Here is a 27,304-nt window from a genome sequence, read left to right as displayed (position 1 = left end):
CTGATAGATGGGATTTTTTTCTTGTTTTGTAATAGGCAAATATAGACCAGCATGAGAGGAAGGCATTCACTAGTTCTGCATTTTTGTCACGGCAGGACATGCATCTTTACAAGAATTTTTTTTTATTTTTTATAATGGTCATCTCTGTTTTATATTAACTATCCCCTATGTTAGAGAAATTAGATTAGATACATTACTTTTTCTGAATAGATCAACCATTACTCTTTGTGAACTTAGAGATGAATCATCTCTTTCACCAGCGGTGTAGAACCAAAAATCCTAGGACAGAAAGGTATTCAGAAAAGAAAAATTAAAAATACAAGCAAAGTTGAGTTTCTCTGGCAAACTCAAACCAAAGTGCCTACATAAGTCTGCTTCTCCATTTCCTGTGTGGTCATGTGACTTCCTCTCAGTCTCTGGCTCCACTCTGTCAAACAGGAAGTCACTCTTTTTGTCTCTACTGTTTTGTCCTCTAGCAGTGACAACAGAGTGATAGGAGCCGCTGAAGTTCACATTGGTACCCGTCTCTCCACTTCTAACCACAAAGAATTGCAGGAGGAACCATAGAGGAACAATGTTACGGCGAAAACCTTCCAACGCCTCAGAGAAGGAGCAGGTGCTGGAAAAGGTGCAGAAGAAGAAGGTGAGGAGGTTTGGGTTGTCTGTGTCTGTCTGTGAGTGATGATGATACGAAGTGCAATGACAAGAGGAAAAGGGCTGTGTGCACACTGCAAAAAGGGCTTTGGACTCAGATGTCTATCAAAAACGCATAGGCCTATTTATTTGTCCAAATGAGAAGTGAACAAGTTAAATAAGTACATTGTGTGAAAAGATGTGATAGGACAAGATAGAGCAACGCAAAGTGTCCATCTTGCTGATGAATGAACACGGCGTGTAGAGAAGAGTGCTACTTTCTCTGGTTCATCCCATTATACTGGACTCACCCCAACATTGAGATACACCTCTTAGCCTATTGCCTATATGGGCTGCAAAGACTGACAGGATGTTCTACACAGGCTTAGAAGAAGAAACCTTTGTGTTGACCTGAAAAAACATTCTAAAACCTGGAACTGAAATAGGATGGAAGCCTTGGTTGTCAGGGTTAAAAACATGAAGTAATGCTTCTCACGGCACAACGCGTTAGTTCCTCTAATATTGCTGTATGATTCATTGCTATTGGCCTTGGACATAGAAGCTAAGTTCAGTTTGAGTCAGAGTTTTGTGGCTTCATGCTCTAAAGCTCTACTGGCTTGGTTGGGTAACAGCTAACCTCCTACGCTTAACCAGTGCCCTTGTTTTCCATCCGCAACCCATGTTCCACGCTCCTATCCAGGTTTCATTATAACACACCTCATTGCTCCTCCTCACCACATGCGATAGTTCGCGATTATAATCAGTACTGGATGAAAAAGGTCAAAACTGTATAGACCCAGGAGCAGAGATACTGTAGAGTCAATATACCTGAAACATGGGCTTCAGTGGGTTTTGAGGCCTGAGAAGGCAAATGATTTGCTCCTCAGCAAGATCACCTAATGGGTATTAGATTATACTAATGCCTATCATTATAAACTTAAAACTCTCTTCTCTGAGTGGTTGTTCCCCTCCTTTAGTTCAGTGGTTTGATTAGTATGTAGTCTTCTCACAGCCACCAAGGCTGTCTAGACATCTACAGCGAGTAGCTGCCAACAGTTGGCCAACATGTACCCACTTCCTGTGGGTTTTAACTGGGGGCAAGAAGGAGAGGTGAAGATAGGCCATGGCCTCATGTGGAAAGTAATGGCTGCATATCTCTACAGGGAACTGCAACAATGAGAAAGGTTAGACAGCAACAATAGTTGTGGCACTGATTCTAAGTACAGTATCAAATTGAGACCAAATCATATGTGTAATTACTCCAAGTTGCAGTATACAGTTGGGAATATTTTTAATTCATAACTGAAGTGTAGAATCAGAGATGTCAAGGTAAAGGCAAAAGAAGAGGTTTATTGAAATGCATTGGAGAGATTAGAGGTAGAGGCATAGAGCAAATAAAAACATACTAGGCTCCAACACAGACTAGGCTCCAACACAGACTAGGCTCCAACACAGACTAGGCTCCAACACAGACTAGGCTCCAACACAGACTAGGCTCCAACACAGACTAGGCTCCAACACAGTATACCTGACTTCAGCTTTTATCTTTGCCATATAACGGTTGTTTGATAATTTGGGAACAGTATTCCACAATGTTATCGATCTGTGTCTAGGCTTTTTATATCTGCGTAAGCAGTGTCTCATTCTACATATGCCATAATATATAACTACATATCCCATAATATATAACTACATATCCCATGACGACCAGCCGAGCTAGCATTATGACTAAGCCTGTGTGATGTAGAGATGTATTCTGTGAAAATACAGAGCCAAAATGTCACTGTGACCTGGGTTACTGTCACCGCTGTCTAGGGGTTTAGGCCTTGTTGCCGTTTAGGCCTGGGTTACTATTTAGGCCTCTTTAGAGGTTTAGGCCTGTGTTACAGTTTAGGGCTCTTTGGGGGTTTAGGCCTGTGTTACAGTTTAGGGCTCTTTGGGGGTTTAGGCCTGGGTTACTGTTTAGGCTTCTTTTGGGGGTTAAGGCCTGGGTTACTGCTTAGGCCTACTGTTAACCACTTACAGTAATGACAATATTTTACATTTTTGTAGCAACAACACAAACTCTGTTTCATCAGGTTTATTAAATGAGAACTTAACAAAAACATTTCCTCTTATATTATGGAGAGCCTAGATCCAACTAATTGTATCTGAACATTAGTCCTCAAAACATTTGAAACAGCTGTGTGCAGAGAGAGAGAGAGAGACAGACAAACGTCTAGTCTATTGTTTGCGTCCTGAGATAGCACCTATCACACTAAAGAGGCCTAAATAGTAACCCAGGCCTAAACGGCAACAAGGCCTAAACCCCTAGAGAGCGGTGACAGTAACCCAGGTCACAGTGACATTTTGGCTCTGTATTTTAGATATCATGCCGATGTTCTATCTCTTCCTGGCTCATTGCCTCTTATCACAACTGTCTCTGTGACGTTTACTAGAAGAACTCTCTGGGTGCCAAAATATCTTTGATTAAATGTTATAGGCTTAAGACTTTAAGACGTGACCTGTATGTTGAGAGGGTCTTCTGTGACTCAAATGTGTATTTCTCTGGGGGTCCTCTACATGAGTCCTCTGTGTATTTCTCTGGGTCTCCTCTACATGAGTCCTCTGTGTATTTCTCTCTGTCTCCACAGCTCACCCTGCAGAGGTCCAGCAGCTTCAAGGACTTCATGAAGCCCAAGTCCCCTGTAGTGCTGGACAAGGAGTTAAATTTGGACTACACAGTAAGTTTACAGTGTGACTGACTGGTTTTGAATCCGGGTCTCCACTATGCTGTGTCAGCACGCGGAGCTAAAGCCTAGGCAGTACCTTGGGAAGCTAATGCAATTCTTCAGGGCTCAGACAAGGTTATTCATCACCCGAGCATTGTTCACCAAACTACCTTTGTTACAAACAAAAGCCTCTGTTGTCTTCCATTAGCAGCCAAACGTAATCACAGAGTTCCATCAGGTAACAGTTTAATACCAACCATTGATTATAGAAACACATAGTTTGTTTCAGTCTTTCTGTTTACTGAAATTCTAAAAGTGGTTGTTCCTCGACGGGGAACATACTGCTTTCATCCATACCCACATTCACCACACATTGTCTATTTAATGAACACAAAGGGCAAACTCACGAAAGTGTTTGAATCTTTAACCATGAAGGAAGTTTGCAGTTTATACTTCCCAAAATTGCCCAAAACAAAGACCTGTCAAACAACCAATAGCCAAGTTCTGTACTTCTTCACTTTCACATTGATGACAATAACATCAAACTGAAATAGACAACACTGTTATTTTGCTACTGTAGTTTTACAAACCGTATGACTGGAAGTTAGAAGACAGAGACAGAAGTTAAGAAGAAGTTTTCAACAAGGAGAGGTAGTTCACAGAGGATGAAGCTTAGAATTGTGTGTAAACGTCGAGAGACAGGACAGAAATAAACAAGCAGGATGTCCTCTGTGAAGTCAAGCAGAGAACTTATGGCTGCTGTCTTCGAGACAGTCTGGTTCTTCACAGTGGGATCCATTCACTACAGCTAATGACATCTCCAGAATCTATCGGTGCCATTAACTGTGAGGGACATGGTTTAATAATGAGCTATCGACCCACGTGCTGCTCCTATGATTTTGTTTTGGGATTGTCCTGTCTTTCTGTGCACAAGCATGTATAGTGTGTGTACGGTATGTGTTTGTGTGTTTGTGTGCATGCGCTCGTGTGTGTGTACAAATGCATGCCAGCGTGAGAGAGTATGTCTCTATTTGCTCTATGTATGTGAGAAATCTGTTGTATTTGTTTACAGCACATGTGGTCTGTTGTGCTGAAGTTGGGGCTGAAGGCTTCCATGTTAACTACACAGCCGTACTGTCTGACTGTAGCCCTGTGAGGGGGAGTTAGTATAATTCACTGTGGTGCTGACTGTACCATGCTCTGCTCTGTTATGTTATGTTATGTTCTGCTCTGTTCTACACGGCTCTACTCTGCTCTGTTCTACACGGCTCTACTCTGCTCTGTTATGCTCTACTCTGTTCTGCTCTACTCTGTTCTGTTTTACTCTACTCTGCTCTTTTATGCTCTGTTATGCTCTACTCTGTTCTGCTCTACTCTGTTCTGCTATGCTCTGTTCTGTTTTGCTCTACTCTGTTATGCTCTACTCTGTTCTGTTCTACTCTGTTCTGTTTTACTCTGTTCTGTTTTACTCTGTTCTGTTCTGTTATGCTCTGTTATGCTCTACTTTGTTCTGCTCTACTCTGTTCTACTCTACTCTACTCTGTTCTGTTATGCTCTGCTCTGTTATGCTCTACTCTGTTATGCTCTACTCTGTTCTGTTCTACTCTGTTCTGTTATGCTCTGTTCTGTTATACTCTGCTCTGTTATGCTCTACTCTGTTATGCTCTACTCTGCTCTGTTATGCTCTACTCTGCTCTGTTATGCTCTACTCTGTTATGCTCTACTCTGTTATGCTCTGCTCTGTTATGCTCTGCTCTGTTCTGTTCTACTCTGTTCTGTTCGACTCTGTTCTGTTCGACTCTGTTCTGTTCTACTCTGTTCTGTTTTACTCTGTTCTGTTCTACTCTGTTCTGTTCTCTCACCAAGACAGCGCCTTCAGGTCAAAATGTGCTGGCCTGCTGCCAGTGACACACACAAGCTTTCATCACAGCCAAGCTTTACTGGAAGCACTTTCACCGACACAGTGTCCCAATCACTGATTCACGTCACACATGGATGGCTGTGTGTGTGTGTGTGTGTGTGTGTGTGTGTGTGTGTGTGTGTGTGTGTGTGTGTGTGTGTGTGTGTGTGTGTGTGTGTGTGTGTGTGTGTGTGTGTGTGTGTGTGTGTGTGTGTGTGTGTGTGTGTGTGTGTGTGTGTGTGTGTGTGTGTGTGTGTGTGTGTGTGTGTGTGTGTGTGTGTGTGTGTGAATCGCAGCATGCGTGCGTGTGAACCACTAGAGCACATCCCCACACAAGTTACTGTGATAACTTTAATTTTAGTGAATAAAAACCGTTAGGTTAGGTGACCCTGTGCACTTAATTTGTGTCTGAGAATTCACAATTCTTGTGATCCTACACAGATAACAGCATTGCACATCACCCCCATCTTACACAAATTGACTTAAGTAGATGTTGAAATGGTAACCAAAAGTAACCCTCTAGGTGCCGGAGGATGTGTCTGAAGAGGAGGCAGTGAAGAGTGGCAGTAAGCAGGGGAAGAAGTCATGGCGTAACGTCATCTCACGCACCATGACCCGTAAAACCTCCAAGAGGGTACAGAAGGCCCTGGCAGAGGGGGTAAGTGTAGGGTGATGTATTATGGGTACTGTAGTACATCTGGTTTGGACTTTGCAAAGAATGTTCCAAAGCTAACATCAGGTAGGTGGAGTACAGCTATGACCAGAAGTTACTTTTTCATAGCAGGTTAGGAGAATTAAAGTGGTAGTTTAGAAGAATTAGGTTTAGAAGAATTAGGTGTGGTCCCGTGTGGCTCAGTTGGTAGAGCATGGCGCTTGCAACGCCAGGGTTGTGGGTTCATTCCCCACGGGGGGACCAGGATGAATATGTATGAACTTTCCAATTTGTAAGTCACTCTGGATAAGAGCGTCTGCTAAATGACTTAAATGTAAATGTAAATGTTAGGAAAAGGGTTAGGGTTAGCTAAAATGGTCACCTGTTATGAAAAGTAACGTCCGGTCGTAGTTGTACTCCATCTAGTCACAACCCTAACATCGTGTGTAGGTCTTCTTACCAAAAAATCAAACATGTTGTCTACTAAAATGACAATTATATTGTAAATATGAACATAATGTATGATTGTACAACTAATTTATATTCAAATATAGTTTTAAATGTGTGAAATAAAAAAACATAATTTTAGGCATAGATATTCAGTTTAACCCTGAAAATTACAGACATTCATTTGAGTGATCATGGATATAACTACATATCAATCAAATTTCAATCAAATTGATTTATAAAGCCCTTTTTACATTAGCCGATGTCACAAAGAGCTATACAGAAACCCAGCCTAGCAAGCAAACAATGCGGTTTGGGGTTTTACTGTGTGTGTATATATATGTATATATATGTATATATATATATATATATATATACAGTTGAAGTCGGAAGTTTAGATACACTTAGGTTGGAGTCATTAAAACTAATTTTTCAACCACTCCACAAATTTCTTAAGTAATTTTTCCAACAATTGTTTACAGACAGATTATTTCACTTCTAATTCACTGTATCACAATTCCAGTGGGTTAGAAGTTTACACACACTAAGTTGATTGTGCCTTTTAAACAGCTTGAAAAATTCCATAAGATGATGTCATGGCTTTAGAAGCTTCTGATAGGCTAATTGACATAATTTGAGTCAATTGGAGGTGTACCTGTGGATGTATTTCAAGGCCTACCTTCAAACGCAGTGCCTCTTTGCTTGACATCATGGGAAAATCAAAAGAAATCAGCCAAGACCTCAGAAAAAAAATTGTAGACCTCCACAAGTCTGGTTCATCCTTGGGAGCAATTTCCAAATGCCTGAAGGTACCACGTTCATCTGTACAAACAATAGTGCTCAAGTATAAACACCATGGGACCACGCAGCCGTCATACCGCTCAGGAAGGAGACGCGTTCTGTCTCCTAGAGATGAACGTACTTTGGTGCAAAAAGTGCAAATAAATCTCAGAACAACAGCAAAGGACCCTGTGACGATGCTGGAGAAAACAAGTACAAAAGTATCTATATCCACAGTAAAACGAGTCCTATATCTACATAACCTGAAAGGTCGCTTAGCAAGGAAGAAGCCACAGCTCCAAAACCGCCATTAAAAAGCCAGACTACGGTTTGCAACTGCACATGGGGAGAAAGATCTTACTTTTTGGAGAAATGTCCTCTGGTCTGATTAAACCAAAATAGAACTGTTTGGCCATAATAACCATCATTATGTTTGGAGGCAAAAGGGGGAGGCTTGCAAGCCAAAGAACACCATCCCAACTGTGAAGTACGGGGGGGGGGGGCAGCATCATGTTGTGGGGGTGCTTTGCTGCAGGAGGGACTGGTGCACTTCACAAATAGATGGCTTCACGAGGAAGGAAAAATATGGATATATTGAAGCAACATCTCAAGACATCAGTCAGGAAGTTAAAGCTTGGTTGCAAATCTTTCAAATGGACAATGACACCAAACATACTTCCTAAGTTGTGGTAAAACGGCTTAAGGACAACAAAGTCAAAGTATTGGAGTGGCCATCACAAAGCCTCAACCCCATAGAAAATTTGTGGGCAGAACTGAAAAAGCGTGTGCGAGCAAGGATGCCTACAAACCTGACTCCGTTACACCAGCTCTGTCAGGAGGAATGGGCCAAAATTCACCCTACTTATTGTGGGAAGCTTGTGGAAGGCTACCCAAAACGTTTGACCCAAGTTAAACAATTTAAAGGCAATGCTACCAAATACTAATTGAGTGTATGTAAACTTCTGACCATCTGGGAATGTGATGAAAGAAATAAAAGCTGAAATAAATAATTATCTCTACTATTATTCTGACATTTCATATTCTTAAAATAAAGTGGTGATCCTAACTGACCTAAGACAGGGAATTTTTACTAGTATTAAATGTCAGGAATTGTGAAAAACTGAGTTTAAATGTATTTGGCTAAGGTGTATGTAAACTTCTGACTTCAACTGTATATGTATCAGTACCTCTTTGTCTGAAAATGTTCAAAAGGTTGACAATGTCTCCCCCTAGTGGTCACATTCAAACAGCATCCAAAAAGGTTCAGGCTTTCACAGCTACAAGATGTTCTACCATATGAGGCCACACTACAACACAGTCTACTTTGGAGACTTTTCTGATGTATGGCCCTCAGAAAGCTGTCTGTATATGTACTATAGCCTCATTTTAGGGCCAAACATATATATATAACAAAATAAATTGTATATAAACAAAATATATGTATATTGTATAATGAATATACAGTATGTCTATGGTTAGGACAAATGTTGACCTGAATGCGCTGTCTGTTGTTGAATACTAATCAATATCCTCTATGTACAGGGGGAAAGTGGTGAGGAGGGCTCCCCGTCCCCCACCACAGACTGGATGCCAGACCTGACAGCAGGCAATAGGACCTCCATGTGCTCCACAGGTTCAGAGGACACCATCCACAGCCCCCTCTCTCGCCAGCTCTCTGGGTGTAAACTAAAATATATTTCATTGAACCTGTCTAACAAGTCAAGTACATCAAGCTAACCCTCACTACATTCAAATCAGAAGCCCATAGTAGATATGAATTTTAATCGTAGACATGTCCAGGGTTGCTGGGCGCTCCCATTACCAATCATGGCACAGCCACAAGCTTGGGAATTTTGGAATGGGTATGGCTATAAACTTTGAGTATGGTTCAGCTTCTTATTTTCAGGGAAACCCTTTATGGAACTGTAAGGCTGTTAGACAAGCTGACAATGCCTGCGATTGTCTGTCTATGCGTGCTGCAGGTGGGGACCGCCAGAGCCTAGACAGTGGCTACAGCCAGAGAGACAGCATGAGGCTGGAGGAGTCCAGTCCTCCCTACACAGGCCCCTTCTGTGGTCGCGCCCGCGTCCACACAGACTTCATCCCCAGCCCCTACGACATTGAGTCCCTCAAGCTCCAAGTAAGTAGACTGGTTTAACCAGATTTAAGTTAGCCTCAGCATTTATACTGGTTTAACCAGACTGACGGTACCCTCAGCGTTTATACTGGTTTAGGCAGACTACCAAGTAAGACCCTCCCTAGGGAACTTGTTAACAGATTGTAAAATAAAAGAATGGTTCCTTAGTCATTATCCATGGCTGACTCTCTATAGGAGGCAATTTTACTGAGCGCTGATCAGATTAGACATATAACATAATTACAGTAGTATTGCAGTAGCTCAGTGAAGTATACAATTACAGTAGTATTAAAGTAGCTCAGTGAAGTATAGAATTAGAGTAGATCAGTGAAGTATACAATTATAGTATTATTAGAGTAGCTCAGTGAAGTATACAATTACTGTAGGATTATAGTGGCTCAGTGAAGTATGCAATGTCTGTAGTATTAGAGTAGCTATGTGAATTATACAATTACAGTAGTAGTAGAGTAGCTCAGTGAAGTATAGAGTGACATATACCACAAACGTATGTGATCTTATAGTATGTAACTCAAATCAAATCAAAGTTGATTTGTCACGTGCGCTGAATACAACAGGTGTAGACCTTACAGTGAAATGCTCACTTACAGGCTCTAACCAATAGTGCAAAAAAGGTATTAGGTGAACAATACATAGGTAAAGAAATAAAACAACAGTAAAAAGACAGGCTATATACAGTAGCGAGGCTATAAAAGTAGCGAGGCTACATACAGACACCAGTTAGTCAGGCTGATTCAGGTAGTATGTACATGTAGATATGGTTAAAGTGACTATGTGTGTATGATGAACAGAGAGTAGCAGTAGTGTAAAAGAGGGTGTTGGTGGGTGGGACACAATGCAGATAGTCCAGTTAGCCAATATGCGAGAGCACTGGTTGGTCGGCCCAATTGAGGTAGTATGTACATGAATATATAGTTAAAGTGACTATGCATATATGATAAACAGAGAGTAGCAGCAGCTTAAAAAGAGGGGTTGGGGGGGACACAGTATGCAAATAGTCCGGGTATCCATTTGATTACCTGTTCAGGAGTCTTATGGCTTGGGGGTAAAAACTGTTGAGAAGCCTTTTTGTCCTAGACTTGGCACTCCGGTACCGCTTGCCATGCGGTAGTAGAGAGAACAGTCTATGGCTGGGGTCTTTGACAATTTTTGGGCCTTCCTCTGACACCGCCTGGTGTAGAGGTCCTGGATTGCAGGCAGATTAGCCCCAGTGATGTACTGGGCCATACGCACTACCCTCTGTAGGGCTTTGCGGTCAGTTGCCGAGCAATTGCCGTACCAGGCAGTGATGCAACCAGTCTGGATGCTCTCGATGTTGCAACTGTAGAACCTTTTGAGGATCTGAGGACCCATGCCAAATCTTTTTAGTTTCCTGAGGGGGAATAGGCTTTGTCGTGCCCTCTTCACGACTGTCTTGGTGTGTTTGGACCATTCTAGTTTGTTGTTGATGTGGACACCAAGGAACTTGAAGCTCTCAACCTTCTCCACTACAGCCCCGTCGATGAGAATGGGGTGTGCTTGGTCCTCCTTTTCCTGTAGTCCACACTCATCTCCTTAGTCTTGGTTATGTTGAGGGATAGGTTGTTATTCTGGCACCACCCGGCCAGGTCTCTGACCTCCTCCCTATAGGCTGTCTCGTCGTTGTCGGTGATCAGGCCAACCACTGTTGTGTCGTCTGCAAACTTAATGATGGTGTTGGAGTCGTGCCAGATCATGTTTGGATGGATGTAGTCATCATTCACTGTTTATGTAACTGGAATGCAGATCATGTTTGGATGGATGTAGTCATCATTCACTGTTTATGTAATTGGAATGCAGATCATGTTTGGATGGATGTAGTCATCATTCACTGTTTATGTAACTGGAATGCAGATCATGTTTGGATGGATGTAGTCATCATTCACTGTTTATGTAATTGGAATGCAGATCATGTTTGGATGGAGGTAGTCATCATTCACTGTTTCTCCTGCAGAAAGGTGACATCATCCAGATAATTGAGAAAGACCCGGTGGGCACATGGACGGGTAAGCTCAACAACAAGGTGGGCACCTTTAAGTTCATCTACGTCAACATCCTACCGGACGAGGCCACACCGCCCATGAGGAAGAGGTGCACCGGCAAGAACCGCCGCTCCACGGCCAAAGACAAGCCCCAGACCCTGGAGGAAGTTCTGGAGAGGATCGGTCTCATCGTAAGACAATCATATCCTCTTAATCTCACAGAGATTCAAATAGACAGGTGGCTTAGAGAACGCAATCAAAGAGCAATCATTACTAACTTGGATCAGTTGAGATGGGAAGAGTTTAAACACTGAGAGCTGTATAAAGACCTTAGTGAAATTGGATAAATACATATAATTAATATAATATAATCATATAATTGCAATTCATTCGAAGCTCTCAGAATTCCCTGTCAATTAACCTTTATTTTTGGATGTTGTGTAATGTTAATGTGATGCTTCTCTCTGTTGTTCAGGAGCTGGGCTCTTTGCTGTCTATGCATGGCTTCCAGAGCCTGGAGGACTTTGGCGGACTGAAGGAGTCCCACCTCAATGAGCTCAACATCACAGATGCTGAACAACGTTCAAAGATCCTGACTGCTACTGAGCTGCTGCGTGAATGTAGGTCCACTATTCATTCCATATAATAACGTACTCGCACTATAGGAGGCCCATGATCACATTATGATCACACATAAACACACCTACATGAGGCCCACCACACACAGATATCATTATTTACTGCAGCTAGTCGATGGAATAATGTACTTGTAGTCAATCAGCAAATTGTGAATATTTATTTGTATATACAGTCAATTTTATCTTCTACTTGGGAGCCTCCCCCATAGCCTCTTATGTGGTACTTCAAGATGTAATGTAATGCAGGACATTTTCAGCAAGGTCTAGAAGTGTACTCTTTTCTCTGTACAGTGCTATCACCAGCTTTCTCTGTACTATCATCAGCTTTCTCTCCTTTCCGGGAAAACTGTTCGCTAATTAGCTTAATTTTATGAAGCTCACAGTACAGTAATGGTACAACATTCTGCTCACATTTTCTCGTTGTGCTCATTGGCCTGTAGGAAACCCCATTTGGCCCTCAGAAACACTTTTGATATGGGAGCTCTCTTTCCTCCAGCCAGATCATTAGCCCTCATTTAAACACCTTTCTCTAGCTGTTTCCTCTGCTCGGAACATAACCACTTGGTTGGCCCTTAGCCTGAGGGGCTAGCAGCTCCGACATGCTTCCCTGTTCTAATTACATACACTATGGCCAGGATTCAAACGAACCACACTGCACTGACATCGCTCTGCACTTGACTTTTAAAGGCAATTTAAAAGTCAAGTCAAAACGTTAGAGGCACATACTGAAATAATGGCATTTGTACCAACACTTGAAGGGATGGTTAACCCTGCTGTATTAATGGTGATGGTTGTCTTGTCTTTGTCCCTCTCAGCGGATGATGAGTCTGAGCCAGAGGAGGAGGTAAGTAGCGTTGAGGAGAAGGGTGATGTACCCAGGGACTCGGGCTGCTTCGAGAGCACAGAAAACCTGGAGAACGGGCGCCATGAACCAGAGGGAGAGCCAGGTACAGAGCAGAAGTCTAACCAGGAGCCAGAGCAGCACCAGGTTGAGGAGGGTCAGCTGAGTTCTGTTGAGGAGCAACTGCAGGAGCTTACAGTGGACGTGGTGGTCACCTGAAAACTGAAGAGAGGCTCTGGAATTGATGAGCCTTGGTTGGTTGACTGTACTGATGGACATTTATCAAAAGCCAACGACAATTGGTTAATTGATTCAAACTATCAGAATAGAGTGATAATCAGGATTAAGCCATATATATTGAGAGGGAGTTTCTTTTCATTTGAGGCCTGCACACTTTTAAAACAAAGGTCACAAGGCTGCAGCCGGAGCTTCACCAGTAACTATTGGAAATGTTTTGGAAGAATACATGACTTTTGAAAGCTTGGTGTGGTCAAGCTGTAAATATGAATTGATTGCGCAAGTGTCATCCTTTTCACTGATACCATGTCATTTGAGCAGGCCTGAGTGGATTTTGTATAAACTCAGAGCCTTCTTGTCATCTTTCCAGGCTACTATTAGTTCTGACATGGATATTAAAGACCTTAGTGAGGACATACAAACTGTAATATTCTTCTATGTGTTTCTGACCTGATATGGTCACGTATTTCATATTCCCATCAATGTATAGGTAGGAAATATACATTTTCTGTAACTTTAAAAAAAATCCTTTATTCTGTCAAGTTCTCTGTTCATTTTTAACATTTTAATTGTGTTTGATGTGTAATGTTTTTTTGCATGTATGTTTTTTCATCTGTTATTTGGGAAATAAACTGAAATAAAACCATGAATATGTGGACTGTATAACTTTTACACATTTGACACCACCAAAGCTAAAGGGCTACCGAGTGGCGCAGCAGTCTAAGACACTACATCTCAGTGCTAGAGGCGTCACTACAGACACCTTGGTTCGAATCCAGGCTGTATCACAACCGGCCATGATTGGGAGTCCCATAGGGCGGCGCACAATTGGCCCAGCGTAGGCCATCATTGTAAATAAGAAAAATCTGTATTTTCTGTCATATTTGTTTGGTAGACTTTTCTGTATTCAATTTGAAATTAAACAGTTCATAGTCAATTAACCTGGGCATTACACAAGAGACACTATAGGACAGAACCCTACCACTGCACACAGAGAGCACTGTTAATAGCGCCATTTATACCTGGTGCTAACATGTGTCCTGATTTTATCCACGTTCTGATTGTGCTCAAATTTTTTGACCATTGAAGATGATTCAAATAATTGATTGTGAGCAGATCTTCTTGACAACCTTCGAAAGTAGTCCGGAGAATTTACTGGTTGGATAAAAGCTTAGTGGGCAGAGCTTAGTGTCATGTCAATGGGTTGAGTCCAGTAAAGACAGGGCTCACAGGGAGGTGGTGTGGAGGGTCAGGGAGGAAGGTTGGAGAGTCAGGGAGGTAGGATGGAGGTAGTGTGGAGGAAGGTTGGTTAGAGTGTCAGGGATGTAGATTGGAGGTAGTGTGGCGGGTCTTGGAGGAACGTTGGAGGGTAAGTGAGGTAGTGTGGGGGGGTCAGGGAAGAAGGTTGGAGGCAGGGTTGAGGATGTTAAACGCAGTTTGTGACACAGAAGGGCTGCGTTTAGACAGCCAGACCAATTATTTTTTCCACTAATTTATATTTTGACCAATCACAGATCTTTTTCAGAGCTGATCTGATTGGTCAAAAGACCAATTAGTGGTAAAATATCAGAATCAGTCTGCCTGTCTAAATGCAGCATATGTCACCAAGTCGAATCTCATTATTCGTATCTCAGAGCCATTTGCTTTGCTAGTTATAGCCTAATGTTAGCTAGCTAACATTGAACCTGGTGGGTTAGCTACCTGCAGATTCATGCAGGGTGGTAACTTCAGAAATAGGGATTATGGTTAATTGTTTACCTAGCTACATGTCTTAATGCATTTGAGCCAATCAGTTGTGTTGTGACAAGGTATGGTTGGTATACAGAAGATAGCCATATTTAGTAAAAGACCAAGTCTATCTGTGACCGACCGCCTTGATCTGGTCTTATGTAGCAAAAATTGAAATTGTGTTTTTTACATTGGATAAAAGTAGAGACGCAGGGCTACAAAATGTATATCATACACTGCATTTGAGGAACAATGGCAAAGTAATTCTGCTAATTTTGATAAGCTTGTAACCTCACTTTTGAGAAAATAGCCTTTGAATATTTTGGTACCTACTGGAGAGCTCTTCTTTGTCTCCACCCATTCAGCATCATTCACACCCTCTTAAGCTTTAGCCCCACCCATCTCTTTAAGGTTTGAGCCGAGCCTTCTGTCCTAACAACAATCAAGCACCCAAGCTAACTGGCTAACTTTAGCAAGCTTGCTAGCTACTTCCAAACACAAATGAGAGAACAGCTCACTGACCATTTTACTCGCCCTGGCAGAGCTGGTTAGGCTGTTTTTGATGTTATGCAGATCGATGGTGACTGCAACTGTACTGCTGGCAACAATTTACACTTTTTTTGCCAACATTTACTGACACTGGCCATATTCAACAGGTGTTGAGCGTTTGTAAATTCGTCAGTTATTCTGCTCTCTGGCAGACAGACGAGAGTGCTCTGAAATTAGAGAAGATAGCCAGAGTGAATTTACCAGCTACATCTATAAACAGTTGTTGCAGTGACATTCTATTGAAGTGGTCACTTGCATAGTGGCGTCTGTTTTTTAAAAACTTCTTAAGGATAGCCCCCTTTTTTTCAATTTCGCCTAAATGACATACCCAAATCTAACTGCCTGTAGCTCAGGCCCTGAAGCAAGGATAGGCATATTCTTGGTACCATTTGAAAGGAAACACTTTGAAGTTTGTGGAAATGTGAATTGGATGTAGGAGAATATAACACAATAGTTCTGGTAGAAGAAAATACAAAGAAAAAAACTACCTTTTTTCTACCATCCTCTTTGAAATGCAAGAGAAAGGTCCCAGTTCCAGCCATCACTCTGGTAATTCCGATGGTGTCCACAAGATTGCGGCAGTGTATGTGCAAAGTTTCAGACGGATAACTTGAAGTATAAGCAAGCTACATGACATTTAGTGTGAAGTCACCCAGGTACATATGGGCAAATCGTGAAAGGTACATTTGCATTCATATTACATTTTTCTGCAAGAATATCGTCAAATCTGTATACTGTATACTGTATACTTTGATTTAGCTATTCCAGTATTAGTAGCCATATTATAAGTTTTGTCCAAAAGGAAAAGGCATGCTGTCGTACTAGGTTAGTAGCTACATCTGACGACATATACAGGGTTGCCTCATTCCTCATTGGCTATCTAGCTAGCTTTGTTTGACCCCGATCGGTGCTTATTTGACAAAGTTAGAGTCGTTCAAGTGAAGACCGCCCACGTCATTGGCGTGCCTTGAAGGTGTTGCTCTCTGACCAAATATGGTGTCTATAGAACATACTACACCCCTAAAGATATAAGTCTGGCAACGTTCTAGGATCTCTGAGAAATACATACGAACGTGATTTGGCTGGTTGAAACAACATTTAGGGTTAGATTTTCACAGATTCCTTGCTTTGCAAATTGAACGAGTGGAAATACAAAATCGATCGTGCATGCTATATGGACCTTTTTAGGATATGAAAAATGATTTTATCTAACAAAACGACACTTCATGTTATCTTTGGGACCCTTTGGAGGATAAATCAGAGCAAGATTTCATAATGTAAGTACACATTTCACCTTCATAGGTGAATTTATCAAACCTATCACGGTGGAAAAAGTGTTTTGTTGTTAGGAGCTCTCCTCAAACAATGGCATGGCATTTTTCTGCAGTAATAGCTACTGTAAATTGGACAGTGCAGTTATATTAACAAGAATTTAAGCTTCCAGCCGATATAAGACACTTATATGTAATGACATTTGTTGTTTCTCTAAAATCTGCGATCATGACACAAGGCGCAGCATGATTTAAAGCTGTCACGTTGACGGGACGCCTATCCTATCTTCTGTATACCAACCCTACCTTGTCACAACACAACTGATTGGCTCAAACGCATTAAGTTGGAAAGAAATTCCACAAATTAACTTTTAACAAGGCACACATGATTTATTTAACACTTTGTTGGTTACTACATGATTCCATGTGTTATTTCATAGTTTTGATGTCTTCACTATTATTCTACAATGTAGAAAATAGTCAAAATAAAGAATAACACTTGAGAAGATGTGTCCAAATGTTTGACTGGTACTGTACATATATACCCAGCAAAAAAAGACACGTCCTCTCACTATCAACTGCGTTTATTTTCAGCAAACCTAACATGTGTAAATATTTGTATGAACATAACAAGATTCAACAACTGAGGCATAAACTGAACAAGTTCCACAGACATGTGACTAACAGAAATGGAATAATGTGTCCCTGAACAAAGGGGTGGGGTAACAGTCAGTATCTGGTGTGGCCACCAGCTGCGTTAAGTACTGCAGTGCATCTCCTCCTCATGGACTGCACCAGATGTGCCAGTTCTTGCTGTGAGATGTTACCCCACTCTTCCACCAAGGCACCTGCAAGTTCCCGGACATTTCTGGGGGAATGGCCCTAGCCCTCACCCTCCGATCCAACAGATCCCAGACGTGCTCAATGGGATTGAAATCCGGGCTCTTCGCTGGCATGGCAGAACACTGACAGTCCTGTCTTGCAGGAGATCACGCACAGAACAAGCAGTATGGCTGGTGGCATTGTCATGCTGGAGGGTCATGTCAGGATGACCCTGCAGGAAGGGTACCACATGAGGGAGGAGAATGTCTTCCCTGTAATGCACAGCGTTGAGATTTCCTGCAATGACAACAAGCTCAGTCCGATGATGCTGTGACACACCGCCCCAGACCATGACGGACCCTCCACCTCCAAATCGATCCCGCTCCAGAGTACAGGCCTCGGTGTCGCGCTCATTCCTTCGACGTTAAACGTGAATCCGACCATCACCCCTGGTGAGACAAAACCACGACTTGTCAGTGAAGACCACTTTTTGCCAGTCCTGTCTGGTCCAGGGACGGTGGGTTTGTGCCCATAGGCGACGTTGTTGCCAGTGATGTCTGGTGAGGACCTGCCTTACATCAGGCCTACAAGCCCTCAGTCCAGCCTCTCTCAGCTTATTGCAGACAGTCTGAGCACTGATGGAGGGATTGTGCGTTCCTGGTGTAACTCGGGCAGTTCAAATCAAATCAAAGTTTATTTGTCACGTGCGCCGAATGCACGTGCGCTGAATACAACCCTACGGTGAAATGCTTACTTACAGGCTTTAACCAACAGTGCAAAAAAGGTATTAGGTGAACAATAGGTAAGTAAAGAAATAAAAACAACAGTAAAAAGACAGTGAAAAATAACAGTAGCGAGGCTATAACAGTAGCGAGGCTATATACAGGCACGGCCACAATGCAGATAGCCCGGTTAGCCAATTTGCGGGGCACTGTTTGGTCGGACCAATTGAGGTAGTATGTATATAAATGTAGAGTTAAAGTGACTATTTATAACAGAGAGTAGCAGCAGCGTAAAAGAGGGGGTGGGGGGGCACACAATGCAAATAGTCCGGGTATCCACTTGATTACCTGTTCAGGAGTCTTATGGCTTGGGGGTAAAAACTGTTGAGATCCTTTTTGTCCTAGACTTGGCGCTCCGGTACCGCTTGCCACGCGGTAGTAGAGAGAACAGTCTATGACTGGGGTGGCTGGGGTCTTTGACAATTTTTAGGGCCATCCTCTGACACCGCCTGGTGTAGAGGTCTTGGATGGCAGGCAGCTTAGCCCCAGTGATGTACTGGGCCGTACGCACTACCCTCTGTTGGACTACTTAATGTTAGATCCCTCACTTCAAAGGCAGTTATAGTCAATGAACTAATCACTGATCATAATCGTGATGTGATTGGCCTGACTGAAACATGGCTTAAGCCTGATGAATTTACTGTGTTAAATGAGGCCTCACCTCCTGGTTACACTAATGACCATATCCCCCGTGCGTCCCGCAAAGGCGGAGGTGTTGCTAACATTTACGATAGCAAATTTCAATTTACAAAAAAAAAAATGAAGTTTTCGTCTTTTGAGCTTCTAGTCATGAAATCTATGCAGCCTACTCAATCACTTTTTATAGCTACTGTTTACAGGCCCCCTGGGCCATATACAGCGTTCCTCACAGAGTTCCCTGAATTCCTATCGGACCTTGTAGTCATAACAGATAATATTCTAATTTTTGGTGATTTTAATATTCACATGGAAGTCCACAGACCCACTCCAAAAGGCTTTTGGAGACATCATCGACTCAGTGGGTTTTGTCCAACATGTCTCTGGACCTACTCACTGCCACAGTCATACTCTGGACCTAGTTTTGTCACATGGAATAAATGATGTAGATCTTCATGTTTTTCCTCATAATCCTGGACTATCGGACCACCATTTTATTACGTTTGCAATCGCAACAAATAATCTGCTCAGACCCCAACCAAGGAGCATCAAAGGTCGTGCTATAAATTCTCAGACAACACAAAGATTCCTTGATGCCCTTTCAGACTCCCTCTGCCTACCCAAGGACGTCAGAGGACAAAAATCAGTTAACCACCTAACTGAGGAACTCAATTTAACCTTGCGCAATACCCTAGATGCAGTTGCACCCCTAAAAACTAAAAACATTTGTCATAAGAAACTAGCTCCCTGGTATACAGAAAATAGAGCTCTGAAGCAAGCTTCCAGAAAATTGGAACGGAAATGGCGCCACACCAAACTTGAAGTCTTCCGACTAGCTTGGAAAGACAGTACCGTGCAGTATCGAAGAGCCCTCACTGCTGCTCGATCATCCTATTTTTCCAATTTAATTGAGGAAAATAAGAACAATCCAAAATTTATTTTTGATACTGTCGCAAAGCTAACTAAAAATCAGCATTCCCCAAGTGAGGATGGCTTTCACTTCAGCAGTAATAAATTCATGAACTTCTTTGAGGAAAAGATCATGATCATTAGAAAGCAAATTACGGACTGCTCTTTAAATCTGCGTATTCCTCCAAAGCTCAGCTGTCCTGAGTCTGTACAACTCTGCCAGGACCTAGGATCAAGAGAGACACAAGTGTTTTAGTACTATATCTCTTTACACAATGATGGAAATAATCATGGCCTCTAAACCTTCAAGCTGCATACTGGACCTTATTCCAACTAAACTACTGAAAGAGCTGCTTCCTGTGCTTGGCCCTCCTATGTTGAACATAATAAACGTCTCTCTATCCACCGGATGTGTACCAAACTCACTAAAAGTGGCAGTAATAAAGCCACTCTTGAAAAAGCCAAACCTTGACCCAGAAAATATTAAAAACTATCGGCCTATATCGAATCTTCCATTCCTCTCAAAAATGTTAGAAAAAGCTGTTGCGCAGCAACTCACTGCCTTCCTGAAGACAAACAATGTATACAAAATGCTTCAGTTTGGTTTTAAACCCCATCATAGCACTGAGACTGCACTTGTGAAGGTGGTAAATACCCTTTTAATGGCGTCAGACCGAGGCTCTGCATCTGTCCTCGTGCTCCTAGACCTTAGTGCTGCCTTTGATACCATCGATCACCACATTCTTTTGGAGAGATTGTAAACCCAAATAGGTCTACACGGACAAGTTCTGGCCTGGTTTAGATCTTATCTGTCGGAAAGATATCAGTTTGTCTCTGTGAATGGTTTGTCTTCTGACAAATCAACTGTACATTTCGGTGTTCCTCAAGGTTCCGTTTTAGGACCACTATTGTTTTCATTATATATTTTACCTCTTAGGGATGACATTCGAAAACATAATGTTAACTTTCACTGCTATGCGGATGACACACATCTGTACATTTCAATGAAACATGGTGAAGCCCCAAAATTGCCCTCGCTAGAAGCCTGTGTTTCAGACATAAGGAAGTGGATGGCTGAAAACGTTCTACTTTTAAACTCGGACAAAACAGAGATGCTTGTTCTAGGTCCCAAGAAACAAAGAGATCTTCTGTTGAACCTGACAATTAATCTTGATGGTTGTAAAGTCGTCTCAAATAAAACTGTGAAGGACCTCGGCGTTACTCTGGACCCTGATCTCTCTTTTGACGAACATATCAAGACTGTTTCAAGGACAGCTTATTTCCATCTACGTAACATTGCAAAAATCAGAAACTTTCTGTCCAAAAATGATGCTGAAAAATGTATCCATGCTTTTGTTACTTCTAGGTTAGACTACTGCAATGCTCTACTTTCCGGCTACCCGGATAAAGCACTAAATAAACTTCAGTTAGTGCTAAATACGGCTGCTAGAATCCTGACTAGAACCCCCCCAAAAATTGACCATATTACTCCAGTGCTAGTCTCCCTACACTGGCTTCCTGTTAAGGCAAGGGCTGATTTCAAGGTTTTACTGCTAACCTACAAAGCATTACATGGGCTTACTCCTACCTATCTTTCTGAGTTGGTCCTGCCGTACATACCTACACGTACGCTACGGTCACAAGACGCAGATCTCCTAATTGTCCCTAGAATTTCTAAGCAAACAGCTGGAGGCAGGGCTTTGTCCTATAGAGCTCCATTTTTATGGAATGTTCAGCATACCCATGTGAGAGACGCAGACTCGGTCTCAACTTTTAAGTCTTTACTGAAGACTCATCTCTTCAGTGGGTCATATGATTGAGTGTAGTCTGGCCCAGGAGTGTGAAGGTGAACGGAAAGGCTCTGGAGCAACAAACCGCCCTTGCTGTCTCTGCCTGGCCGGTTCCCTTCTCTCCACTGGGATTCTCTGCCTCTAACCCTATTACAGGGGCTGAGTCACTGGCTTACTGGTGCTCTTTTATGCCGTCCCTAGGAGGGATGCGTCACTTGAGTGGGTTGAGTCACTGACGTGATCTTCCTGTCTGGGTTGGCGCCCCCCCTTGGGTTGTGCCGTGGCGGAGATCTTTGTGGGCTATACTCGGCCTTGTTTCAGGATGGTAAGTTGGTGGTTGAAGATATCCCTCTAGTGGTGTGGGGGCTGTGCTTTGGCAAAGTGGGTGGGGTTATATCCTTCCTGTTTGGCCCTGTCCGGGGGTATCATCGGATGGGGCCACAGTGTCTCCTGACCCCTGCTGTCTCAGCCTCCAGTATTTATGCTGCAGTAATTTATGTGTCGGGGGGCTAGGGTCAGTTTGTAATATCTGGAGTACTTCTACTGTCTTATCAGGTGTCCTTTGTGAATTTAAGTATGCTCTCTCTAATTCTCTCTTTCTTTCGGAGGACCTGAGCCCTAGGACCATGCCTCAGGACTACCTGGCATGATGACTCCTTGCTGTCTATGTCTAAATAAATGTCTATTTATTGCCCCATTTACACTTTGCATTACGTGGTAATTGTGTCATCTGATCAGGATGACACAATTACTAGCTGTTCTAAGTTTTCTGCTTCTAAACATAGTATTTAAATGTGTCCCTTATCCTTCCACCGAGTCTGTATTGTGACCAGATTTCCTGGCCCCTCCCTGTATGCAAATTATTTGACAGATTGTTTCAAGCAGACAAAATCCTTTCCATGCAATAATTCAGAGACAACATAATTAATAAGACAATAATTTAATTACCAGATACACCAATCAATCATGTAAAAAGTGAGGGAAATATCATGAAATATAAATAATCAGTGCTATTACTAAACAAAGTGAACATAAATATAATTCCATCAGTGGTATTGTATCTGTACTGTATGCATTATGTACTGTCATGTCTAGATCAGAGCCTTCAGTTCGGAGACCCTCGTAGTACACATGTAACATAAATCCAAATCATACATCCAAACGTTAACTCAACATTGAGATAAACCATTCCAAACATCTCAGGTGATTGTATGTAATATTACTATATGCCCATAGAGATAGCATTTAGTAAAAGGGTCCGATCCATTCAATTAGCTTTCAACCAGCTTAAACTTTAACATGAACATTCCCCTTTTCATTTGTTAATCACAATCACAAGTACAGTCGCACTCTCCATTGAAGAAGTACAGCAGGGAAATATCTATTGAGAGAGAATCTTTACAACTGTCCAGAACCAAAAACTATTCAGGGACAAAAACTTAACTTCAATTGATAGGAAGATTGGTTTGAGGGTAAGCCTAAGAACTGCTCCGAAAGATGAAAAAAAGTTGGGGGGAAAAAGATGATTAAAATAGAAGACATTTCCTGAAAGGCCTTCTCACAATTGCATACATAGAAATTCAGAAAATAATGTATACCACTATTTGATTAAAACATCCCTTTGTTGTCTGTTTCAAAAGGCAGTTTACATTATCGGCAGCTCTGGGGTGAAATCTCCCCTAGGTACAGATCTAGGATCAGCTTCCCGTCCCCCAATCCTAACCTTAACCATTAGTGAGTAAAATTCTGATTCAAGATCTGCATCTAGGGAAACCTCACCCTACACCTTCTGAGCACAATTAAAATAGTGATAAAAACACTGCAAGGGCCTAGATGGTTGTGTTTACTCATAGTTCAAATCAGGATAAAGTCTGGGTTACTGTTGGAATGTTATTGAGTGTAAATTGTAACAACTAGTAACTCCCCTACTCACATTCCTAATTCAAATACACTGGAACGGAGAATATTTGTGAAATTAAATCAAATTAACAGAAGTTTAAACATACTGCTTGGCCATATACAGTAGCGCTGCAATCCTTTATATGAATTAAATCAGATTACTAAAGTATTATTCTATTCTGGTCATGTATAAATGATCATCTTGGGCCTATCAGTTGGCTGAAAGACTCAACATTGTTATACTAGAGTTTCTATATAAGTATACAGCACAATTACTCTGCCTTACATACAACACAATGAGTAATACAAACTCTCTCCATTGTCAACCAGTAGCAGTTTAACATATCACCCAATTCTCACTGACCATCTTTTGTGAATCCTAGCCTAGTTGAAAAGCAGCTGAAATCCTCACACCTTGCCCGCCTCGCACAAACCCTCAATCCTCCGCTCCGTTTGGTGTGAAATGAACAGATGAGAAAGAGAAGAGAGAAAGCAGCTGCCGTCTCACTTTTCCAGTTTGATAATGAGCCCGCCACAGATGGCTGGTGTACTGAATATCTTCCCCGGGAAACACCGAGAGGAAGAGGAATGGAGATAATGAAAGCTGTCCTCAGCAATAGGTGGATGATAAGGAGAAAGGGCACCAAGTTGACAGTGGAAGCTAAAGAGGAAAAATTAAAAAGTTGCATGACTTGCAAGAGGCAGGGTGGATGTTCATTCACAGGCAAATATCTAACACTGGCCACATACACTCAAAAACAGAGACAACCTGGTTCTGTTCTCTCAATCTTCCCTTTTCATCAGCAATAGACCCAATAGTTCTCAACACCTACATATATTATTTACATTTAAACAATGGCTTTACTTCATTTTCTGCTGTCTCGAAGTCTCATTGGTAACTGTATAAAAAGGGATGTTATTTACAGTTGGCATGTACGATTTGGAGTGCTGAGTCATGAACTGGAGTCTAAGGGTCTCTGTAGCTCGACCTGGAGTCTAAGGGTCTCTGTAGCTAGACAACCTTAGTTATAGTTGCATGTGACAGCGCAGCTTTTTGATAAGGCACTGTAACTAGTGTCTACTGTCAACAGCAATCAGACCTTCTGTCTCTCTCTCACAATTAAGTCAATTCAGAGGGTCAATGGAAATTCCTCAGATTTTTTTTAAACTTGGAAAAGGAATTTCAGTTTACTTTCTGAATGGACTGAATTGAAATGAAAATGCCCCCAACAATGACACACACCCCCTCTGGGACACCCCCTCTGGGACACACCAAAGTGGCTGCTTCTAATGCTAGATACAGGAACTCTGAGGGTACCCCTGGAAACGGCCTGCCATTTCAGAAGATCGTCCAACCTTTTTTTCCTTTCAGTTTACCCTCTGAATTGACTGAATGTATAATGACGGCCCCAACCCTTGTGTGTGTGTGTGTGTGTGTGTGTGTGTGTGTGTGTGTGTGTGTGTGTGTGTGTCTGACAGTCTAAAAATGGAAGGATAGTAGCCAAGGCTGCACCTTAATCTCAACATTTCTAGAGATGTTCATTAGAATCCCTTACTGAAGAGAGACAAAAAGGTTGCCTCTTTACCGCAACCATAAACGATGTTAGTGTTTCCTTTCTCTGCCATGTTTACCTGTTCAACACACCCTAAACTAGCTGTCAGTCCTTATTTCCTCATCATCCTAATAGCTGTTGTGCCAACTGCCCAGCTTCCCATGGATTGCATTGGGGCCTGATCGGTGTGGTTCTGAGAACAGACTAATAGTGTGGATGTGTTAGAGGCTTTACAATAAGTGTATTTGTCAGATATTTTGCAATGCTAAGTATTTTACAACTGACTTCTTCACATTAAAAAAATCATCACAGCTATAAAACAAAAGACAGAGAAACAGTAGCATTAACAATCAATCAGAGTCCACAGGTAGCCACGATCCAGAGGCGCCTGGGTATTTTAGGACCCCTTCAGCCTCACACTACCCAGGATATACAGTCATCTGCATCCAGTGGGTTCACAGTTCCTAGTTTCCCCATTATCTGTGTTTTCCATGCAATGTTCAGGGGGAGGAGAAAGGTGCCGAGCTACCATCCTTCTGGAGTGTGAATGTCAATCAAGCAGTCCTGCAGTCACTAACTTAGGGGGGATGCAGGTTTGGTGGGGGCACCAACTCTGTATATCTGGTGGAATGAGCAGGGAGTCAGAGCCTTGCAGTTATTCTCCACTCATTACAGGCAGATGCTTCTCACTCATATAGCTCATACAGAAGCTGATTAAAGTGTCTCCCTCACAGGTCCAGACAGAGCGCTTTAGGGAAAGGTTGTGACGGACTGTGGGAAGGGCAAGGAAAAACCCCAACCATGCAGCTAGAGTGCCTTATCCTTGGCAATAAATGAGGCCTCCGCGTCAGTTTCAGGTGAGGCCAAGGGCGGGACTTTGGTGGGAGTCGGCGAGGATTTGGGTAGACTGGTCAGCTTCTCCTCCCTGGGGGAGGGGCTTCTTTTCTCTGCATGAGCGTTGGCAGAGTCTGCGATGCTGGGCTTGGCGTCGTCAGGGGTGTGCTCGTTGGGGATGAGTGGAGCTGTAGTTTTCTGCAGAGGGAACATGGCACAATAAGAAGACTAATAGTAACCAAAGACCAGGAACTATTGATAGCTGGCCTGTATTAGAATTCAGGGCAAGTGAAAAGGGAAAACATTGCACCAGTAGAAATATACAGACACAAAGCGAGGCACAAAATAGCTAGACATAGTGAGGTGCAACAGTAGATAAGCTATACATAGGCACGAAATGGCAACTGCAGACAATGCAAGGTGCAAAATGGCATCTGTACAGAGGCAGACAATGGCTACAGAACAGTGAGCCGCTGAGTACTTTGATACTATCTCTATAAAAAAGGAAAACAGTTTCTGCTCTACAGTACATTGTTCTCCCTGTACACCTTTGCTTTCCTTCTCTCCTCCCTCTCGCTCTATTGATTTAGGCTATATTTTATGCACGCTCACTGTACTATGCTTTGTGTCTGGCAAGCTGGAACGATTTTAGTGCCAGACACAGTAAATTAGTGTGTGTGTGTGTGTGTGTGTGTGTGTGTGTGCTTACTGTGGTCTGTGGCACTGGATTGCTGTTGGTGGCAGGCTCGGCAGCGGATGTGGGAAGAGGCAAATCATCCCGCATCAGCCCTCTTCTGTCCAAGACACTGCCAAGGGAAGACAGACAAATCAGTCATCAACACCACCCTATTCACTACCGAAACAGAGAGGAGAGGGAGAGAGAGAACGAGATAGAGACAAGGGAGAGATGGGTGAGGGTCGGAAGAGGACGACAGAGGAGGGTGGCTACAGAGAAGAATAATATTACAGAGACAAGTTAAAAAGAGAGAGACCATGAGAAGAACACAGAAGCAGAGTATTTTCCACACTAGTTCATCCTCTGAGCAGAGACAAGGCAGCTAGACGTCCTACAGCACAGTACCTGGGGTACGCAAGCCCACACAGCCCTAGTGGTCCTACAGCACAGTAACTGACATATGCAGGCCCACACAGCACTAGTGGTCCTACAGTACCTGGGGTATGCAGGCCCACACAGCACTAGTGGTCCTACAGTACCTGGGGTATGCAGGTCCACACAGCACTAGTGGTTCTACAGTACAGTACCTGGGGTATGCAGGCCCACACAGCACTAGTGGTTCTACAGTACAGTACCTGGGGTATGCAGGCCCACACAGCACTAGTGGTCCTACAGCACAGTACCTGGGGTATGCAAGCCCACACAGCACAGTACCTGGGGTATGCAGGCCCACACAGCACTAGCGGTCCGACAGCACAGTACCTGGGGTATGCAGGCCCACACAGCACTAACGGTCTTACCGCAGAGTACCTGGGGTACGCATGCCCACACAGCACGAGTGGTTCTACAGTACAGTACCTG

The 27,304-nt window shown here is 42.7% G+C and overlaps 2 protein-coding genes across 3 annotated transcripts in view; one reads left to right on the top strand and one right to left on the bottom strand.

Annotated features, from left to right (window-relative positions):
• Positions 1-390: 390 nt before the first annotated feature.
• On the top strand, positions 391-13,644 carry LOC139574491 (SAM and SH3 domain-containing protein 3-like). The gene is made up of 8 exons (XM_071399135.1): positions 391-643; positions 3,267-3,356; positions 5,768-5,902; positions 8,666-8,804; positions 9,106-9,263; positions 11,251-11,469; positions 11,754-11,898; positions 12,732-13,644. Exons 1-8 carry the CDS (start codon positions 575-577, stop codon positions 12,974-12,976), a joined length of 1,200 nt encoding a protein of 399 aa, XP_071255236.1. The 5' UTR covers positions 391-574; the 3' UTR covers positions 12,977-13,644.
• An 8,761-nt stretch (positions 13,645-22,405) lies between these two features.
• The window catches only part of LOC139574490 (palmitoyltransferase ZDHHC9-like), a 45,286-nt gene continuing 40,387 nt past the window's right edge, over positions 22,406-27,304 (bottom strand). For both annotated transcript variants that reach the window (XM_071399134.1, XM_071399133.1), the window contains 2 exons: positions 26,477-26,573; positions 22,406-25,965 (listed from right to left, as the gene is read on the bottom strand). In XM_071399134.1, the coding sequence (XP_071255235.1) occupies positions 25,741-25,965; positions 26,477-26,573 (322 nt within the window). In that variant the 3' untranslated portion in view covers positions 22,406-25,740. The remainder of the gene's footprint in view (positions 25,966-26,476; positions 26,574-27,304) is intronic.

This window comes from Salvelinus alpinus, chromosome 4 (genome assembly GCF_045679555.1).
Source record: "Salvelinus alpinus chromosome 4, SLU_Salpinus.1, whole genome shotgun sequence".
NCBI classification, from domain to species: Eukaryota; Metazoa; Chordata; class Actinopteri; order Salmoniformes; family Salmonidae; genus Salvelinus; species Salvelinus alpinus.
Note: the sequence above shows the minus strand (reverse complement) of the source record. Positions and strands in the feature narration are given on the sequence as shown.

What these genes read in the sequence shown, in the direction of transcription:
- LOC139574491 (XM_071399135.1), top strand. Translation starts at nt 575, where the DNA reads ATGTTACGGCGAAAACCTTCCAACGCCTCAGAGAAGGAGCAGGTGCTG. An exon ending in AAAAGGTGCAGAAGAAGAAG is followed by an intron (nt 644 to 3,266) that starts GTGAGGAGGTTT and finishes CTGTCTCCACAG; the next exon opens with CTCACCCTGCAGAGGTCCAG. An exon ending in TGGAGAGGATCGGTCTCATC is followed by an intron (nt 11,470 to 11,753) that starts GTAAGACAATCA and finishes TCTGTTGTTCAG; the next exon opens with GAGCTGGGCTCTTTGCTGTC.